Raw genomic sequence first — 6607 nt, 5'->3', positions numbered from 1 at the left:
ATTGAAATACATCAAAGTCATGCTTAATAGGTGCCGGCCAGCAAGCATTCCAATGATCACAATCCAAATTTCACTCCTTATAATGGCGTCCGAACATCCTATAGTGATGAGGGATTGACCATAAGCAAGTCTAAGATCACTAAAGCATATTTCATTTGTACAAAACATTGAACATTTGGTGTGCGTAGACATCAACAACTTCATAGCAAACATTCGGCTTCAATTAATACAACGAATCAAGTGAATTTTAATTGCTGAAATATATGCTATTTGGACAAACCAATGAACATTCCATAAGCGCAGTCAATATAATAGTCTCTCGCTGTATACAAAGGAAACATTCAACAAACATACGCAGATGTCAATCATGAAATCAACTGAGAGAAAGAGACAAGCAGATCTTGGTGGAGGAACAGAGCAGGTTGAAAAGACCAAGCGAAAGAAGTTGCTGGTTGAGGAGGGACGCGAGAGGAGAAATCAAAGGAGCACCTTGCGATATAGAACAGCACACAGATTATATGATTGGAACCGAAACCAGACAACTCCAAAATCGTAATGGAAGTCGGGAACCGACTCATTGCATTAGAGACGACGATGGACTGAAGGGAAAGAAAAGAAAATAATTATTAAAAATATACATAAAAATAAACGGAAAAAATAAAATAAAAAGGAAGACAAAAATAGTTTTGGAAAAACAGGTGTCGGGTAGTTAAGCCTACTAACCAGTCGGCCAAGATCTACAGAGCAGTTGCTAACGAAGGTTCAACACACGACGAATCGTTTGCCTTGGTCATTTTGGTCATTTCATTTTGGTCATTTCATAAGAGAAATATAAAGGAATCCTTTGCCTTCCGTCATTCCACGGATCTACCGCCCAAAAAAGAAACCCGAAAAATGACGAAGTCCTGGAATCTTCTGGGCGCCGCGAGCCTTTCACGCCCTCTCTAGCTTCGCCGCCGGCCGCCAGCTCCGTTGGTGGCCACTGCCGGTCTTCCATCTCCGATCACGGAAGACGCAAGGAGCTCAAACCTAGATCCTCTCGATTTCCTCTCTCGTCTGAGGTACATTTCCATCGATTCTAAGTATTCATATGTCTCCCCCTACCCGCCGTCAGGTTCTCCGACGGTCAGACCTTACCTTGAACTGAATCACCTCCGGTTGCCGTGTGGAAAGCAACATCGAGAATTGTGCGAGCAGGCCGGTGGATTCATCGGTGCAAATGCTTCTTGGAGGTCGGAGACAGAAGCTCGAGGCCCACGACTGAGTGTTCCGTCGGCCGGTGGCGTCGAATTGCAAAGAGGCTCACGTTGCTGAGTTCGACGATCAACTTCGGCTCCATTTCAATCGCCGTGGTATGCACTTCGTGTTATGCAGGGAGAGAGAGAAGAATCGAGAAATCTTCGTAGACGGCCAGTTCCTTAGGACGTTCCAACGATGATGGAATTTGTCCATCAATTATCACAGTCATCAAATCGTTTCTTTCCCGATTAAACTCGTGTGTCAAATTTCGAATTCCTTTTTCATAGCCGCAAATGAGAGTCACTGTTTCTTCGGTCCATAAGGTTGCTGGTGCTAATTGGTTCGAGAGTACTGGTTTGAGTTCAATGCGGTGGTGTCAAGGTATGGGAGGTGTCATGTGTTAGACGACGCACAGAAGGTATTCAGTGAAATTATCCGAGACAAGGATCAGTAATGTTGCCTTGCGGAATTCAATTATGCTTAGCCAGGAACTGTAGGAATGCGCTCATCTCAGTTAGAGCATTCGGATTCCAACAAATAAGCCAAGTCAAACATCTCCTTTTACGTATGATCATGTGCGATTTTGCTTCATGTTCTGTTTTCGTACTCATATTCCCATCTGTTAATGTTTCCTGTTCAGAGTACCTCGTTGCTCCCGCCTTTTACTTCATTGCCACAGAGACCTTTCTTGTTTCAATTAGTAGCCTGGAGTTGTTTGTCAAGTTGAGTGAAACAGAGTTGCTCTTCTTTGTTATTGAATGCTGTGACTCGTTATCAATTACCTTGAGTTAGATGTGGTCGATTTCGATAAGATTCAGATCAAATAGTAATGACCACCAAAGCTCCCTCATCTTCCAGGTTCTTGCTTCTCATCTAAATGAAGTTCATGAGTAATCTGTGCATGTTAAAGAAATTGTGACATTCTGGTTGAGTAGACGGAAGGGTGTCTTTAAGTCTGTGTAACTTGACAAAGTTTACTTTTCAGGAGCAAGGCCCATGTAAGTGGGGCTACATTCTCGATTGGCTTCTTTTTAGTGGGTACCATAGTATTTCACCTAGAGGCCTAGAACAATGGCACATGCTTCCGGTATCATTTCCATTGCCTACTGAACATGCTAGATTAAGGGCTATACCTGCAGTACGTGCTCGCCATATGGTAATTTCTTGGTCATAAGTGCTGTAGATACATGTTCAATGCATGTTGATTTCTTGGCTATGAGTGCTGCTTCTAGATGTTAAATTGACTGCGTTTGGTTTGTATATGCTGGCTTCAATATGCTGGCTATGCGTGTTTATGCCATGTTTCATGTATGTTGTCCGGGTGGTTTGGTTTGTGACAGGTTACCACTTCCATAATTTATGAGTGTTTTGATAGTATATTGTCTGTTCTGGTTGGTTCATTTTTATGGGTCCATTGATGAGTGGATGTATTATTCCAAATGGATTTCTTTCAATAAGCCGGTCCAAAGTTTTGAAACTTGGTTTGTTCAATGTCAATCTTCTTGTTGCACATATTATTGGTGGGTGTCAATTGAACTAGCAATTGCCTAAAAATACCCTTTTTACCTATTGACTCACTATTTCGTTCAATTAAGGGGCAACTTTATTATGGTAATATCATCTTTATGACTTTGAGATCTTTACCGTGCACATTTCTTTAGTGATGACATCCACTAACATATGAAAAATAGTTAAAATTTTATAAGGATCTCAATATGGAAAAATGGACACTTTAGTGTCTATGTCCATTCCAATGCTCAGTGATTTCATGGCACTATATACACTTCTCATTTGAATGTATAAAATGCCAACTACAACCAAAAATACAAAAGAAGAAAAACTCAAGAACAACAAAAAACTTCATCAAAAAATCATGGTCGACCATAGCTGATCTATGAGGACTACCCCAGCTCCTATCACTTCTAACTTCATCGAGACGCCAATAGTTGTCCAGAAATTATAGGAAAAAATGAAATTACCTAGACATTGAAATTTTAAAAAAAGTATAAGAAAAGTGAGGCTAACTAGTTATGTACCGGGGTGAACATAGAAAATATCATGAATTACTTCTTCACGAAATAGGAGGAAGATCACAGCCATCGTATCCATTGCCTTGATGGTCTTCAACTTTCTTGAGGCAAAACCAAAGGCTGCCATCCACCCTGAAGGACCAAAGTTGAATGACAACATCCTTCATGAGTTCATTCCGTGCATAAGGATGCGCGACTCCATTCCACCTCTCCGTCAACACGTAAGAAAAATTTCTGCTCTTGTACTTCCACCTCTTCAGTTGCAACCCGTGAGAAACTTCGAGGCACGGCTCAATGAGGGAAATCTTAATGCCCTCCTTCCTATCTAGGATTCGGATCTCTTCTTTGCTCAGGAAACCTTGCCTTATCTGCTTGTTGGGTATAGAGAGCCTACTTTGGCCTCGGCTCATGTCCGTGGCAGTAAGAGTCTTCTCCACCACGAGCGTCGTATCCCGACCTTGCATCTCCTGAATTTTCTCCATGTACTTCGTCGGCAATTTGCTTGGTCTGATTAGAGCCGCGAGACCCGTCTTGGGAGTTTTCTTGGGTTTCTTGGAAACTCTTCCCCATTCTTGGGTTTCGGAGGAATCAAATGTACGCGACCTCTTCTTGGGGTTCTCAGCGACAGCTCTCGAAGGCTCTTGCTTGTTGTTTTGGACAACGACAACTGGGTCAGAACTTGACGTCTGGGCGTGGAATGTCGGCCTTCGCGCTCGCGGGGATCTCTTCTTCCGAACGATCCATCTGACACCGATTGGCCCAAAAGTGGTGGTGGTCACGAGGGTGACCTTCTCAACATCACGATCAAAGATGGAAGGCCCGAGACTTAGCTTTCCTCGGAGATGAAAGAAGCTACGTCTGCCAAGAGATTGAGAGATGAGAAATCGAGCTTCATCTTTCTCTCCCCCTTTGAAAGACGGTTTGCAGACCGAAAGTAGACCGTCGCTGCCGGAAAACTTTGATACCCCATTATTGCCAAGTGATGAAGAGATGAACAGACGAAGAGACGATGATCGTAAGTTTTCAGAGAGAGAGAGAGAGAGAGAGAACGACGAAGAAGGGGTGAGAGGGAGGGGAAGAAGAAAGCTAGTGCTAACCCAAATTAGGAAATATTAAGAAATACTTGAAGATGAGAATTCTGAGTGGATCATCAGTGAGATGCGGGCGTTTCAAAATAGGAAAGATTAGGGCTTTGTGACCGTTGAGTGCTTAGTCGGACGAGTGATTCTGAAAAATAATGTTGTCAATCTCCGATTAACCACGAATTGTTGTCTGCCCCCGAATTTTTCACCAAAAAATTGTACTTCGATTTTAATTGCACGTGTGTTACGATTCTCTGGATTTTAATTACACGTGTACTTGAAAACAGAGCATGATTTTGCGGGGAGCCGAGAGCTGATAAAACATTATTACTGATTTCTCTCAGTCACAGGTCTTCTCCGTCGTTCTCAATCGCCAGAAATCTGCCGTGGCTGCCGATCTCCACCGCTCCCACCACGGCGCCAAAACTCCTCTTTTCTGCCCTGTTTCTGGCCGGGAAGTTTGAATTAGTTGGTGTACACTTTTCCGATACTTCCTTAGGCGTACCCTTTTTCTTCAAAACACTGGTGTGCGTACTTCTCCAAGATTTGAAGGTCCTTTATTTCCATAAGAGTAAATTTTTATCACAGACAAGGAAAACGAGAAGAACTCAATATTGTCACCGCTTATAGTCTCGAAAATTAAAACAAACATCATAACAACATGCTAATTCATCAAAATTTCTTTATTCTCGCTTTTTCCTCAATGTCTAGGGGCCAAAATTGCCACCAGGATGCCATGGACAAAATTTCCGTTGATTGAGACATCAGAAAAACACATGATGGAAAAATTTAAGAAACTATAGAAAAGGGTATGCTTATCAAGTGAATTAATAGACATTTGACAATTTTCATGCAAAATTTGCGGCTTTGGTCTTCCAGTGTTCTGATCCAACTCCACTCGAAGACCAAGCTCTGCAATCTCCGATGTATTAACAATTCCCAAAGCTCCAATTCAGCAACTGCTTGTTGGTTTCCGGCATTTCCCTCGAACAAGTTTCTGATTGTCCGAATACCCCCTTCACTCAAGAACGGGTTATCTTCATCTGCAACGCATTGCTACATAAGCAGAGTAATCCCATTCTTGCATCTGAACTTATCTCGCATGCTCCTCCCCCAGTACAAACAGTTGCCGATGACTGCAATAATGTCTCTACGAAACCCCTTGTAAGGGTACTGTTTCAGTTGTTAAGAATCTGCACTGCCTTGGTGCTGACCCTGATTAAGGGCTTTTCTAATAATTAGGTGAGGCTCAAGTTCAAGGAGCAAATGCAGAAGCGAATTCAAAAGACCCGAGGAGAGAGGTGCGCCTCTTGCATCTTGTGCATTTCCCATGGGTCCTCATGCCCCATACTGTGCGCAAATTATCTCTCAGTGTGGTGAGTGTGTAACCAAGGACATTGATACGAGAAGACCCTGTAGGAAGACTTAACTTGCCCTCCCTCGGAAAAATCAACAAGCCCGCTAGCTTTTCTGAATACTCCGATAATGTATAATGTAAATTCATTAGAGATAGTGACGACATTTATTCTCCCACAGGTGCTAATGAGAAATGCTTGATCAAGTGAAAACTCATCACAGCCCAACTGTACATCTTTGCTGTCATCAGTAGGAGCAACAGCTAGTTCAGCAAATAAAGTAGGTAAATGTGCTTCTTCTAAGCAGAAGATTGAGAGAAGCAAATTAAACCATTCTTCTTGAAATCCAACAGTCAAACAAGAGAATATGACATTATGTGATGAAGACAAGAATGCAATTAGGTTCAATCAAAGTGGGAGGAAAAGAACTTGAGAAAGTGACCTAAAGAGAAGCAAGCGAAAATGTAACGTATCTGTTGAAGCAGTCTGAGCAATTTCCGACACCAAAGACAAACCAGGATCTTCGCATGGCTCTGCCACACGTACAAGATTCCCATCTTGACAAGTATATAGTATCACACAAAGGATTGACTATGTCTTGGCTCCAAATTCTTGCAGGCATGAGAAATTCATTCGGAAAGAACTGAACCCAAATAGTTTGTTCCAGCCAATGAGACATTTGCTAGGGCGTGCAGGGTTATCCTGATGGCTCTGCAATCTAAGGCAGGGGCGCGCATCGGAGCCCTCAAGATGGTCAAAGTGATTCCAACTCCATTCTTCTCAATGAAAGTATTCTGATTTACGACTTCTCTAAGCACATAGGTTCCTCAGAAGCTTTAGTGATGGTACCAGAATTTCAAAATTTAAATATATTAAGTGTCCTTGAATTAGATCGAGTATC

At 42.4% G+C, this 6607-nt stretch overlaps 1 protein-coding gene and 1 long non-coding RNA gene across 2 annotated transcripts; one reads left to right on the top strand and one right to left on the bottom strand.

Annotated features, from left to right (window-relative positions):
* The first annotated feature begins 870 nt into the window (after positions 1–870).
* On the top strand, positions 871–1849 carry LOC120288192. Its single transcript, XR_005546492.1, has 2 exons — positions 871–1061; positions 1174–1849. It is a non-coding gene; the product is annotated as an uncharacterized LOC120288192 (long non-coding RNA).
* Positions 1850–3310: 1461 nt separating this feature from the next.
* On the bottom strand, positions 3311–4239 carry LOC120288436. The gene is made up of 2 exons (XM_039302418.1): positions 4235–4239; positions 3311–4127 (listed from the first exon to the last, which is right to left on the bottom strand). The coding sequence occupies exons 1-2, from the start codon at positions 4237–4239 to the stop codon at positions 3311–3313; spliced, it is 822 nt and encodes a 273-aa protein (XP_039158352.1).
* Between the last annotated feature and the right edge of the window lie 2368 nt (positions 4240–6607).

This window comes from Eucalyptus grandis, chromosome 9 (genome assembly GCF_016545825.1).
Source record: "Eucalyptus grandis isolate ANBG69807.140 chromosome 9, ASM1654582v1, whole genome shotgun sequence".
Lineage (NCBI taxonomy): Eukaryota > Viridiplantae > Streptophyta > Magnoliopsida > Myrtales > Myrtaceae > Eucalyptus > Eucalyptus grandis.
Note: the sequence above shows the minus strand (reverse complement) of the source record. Positions and strands in the feature narration are given on the sequence as shown.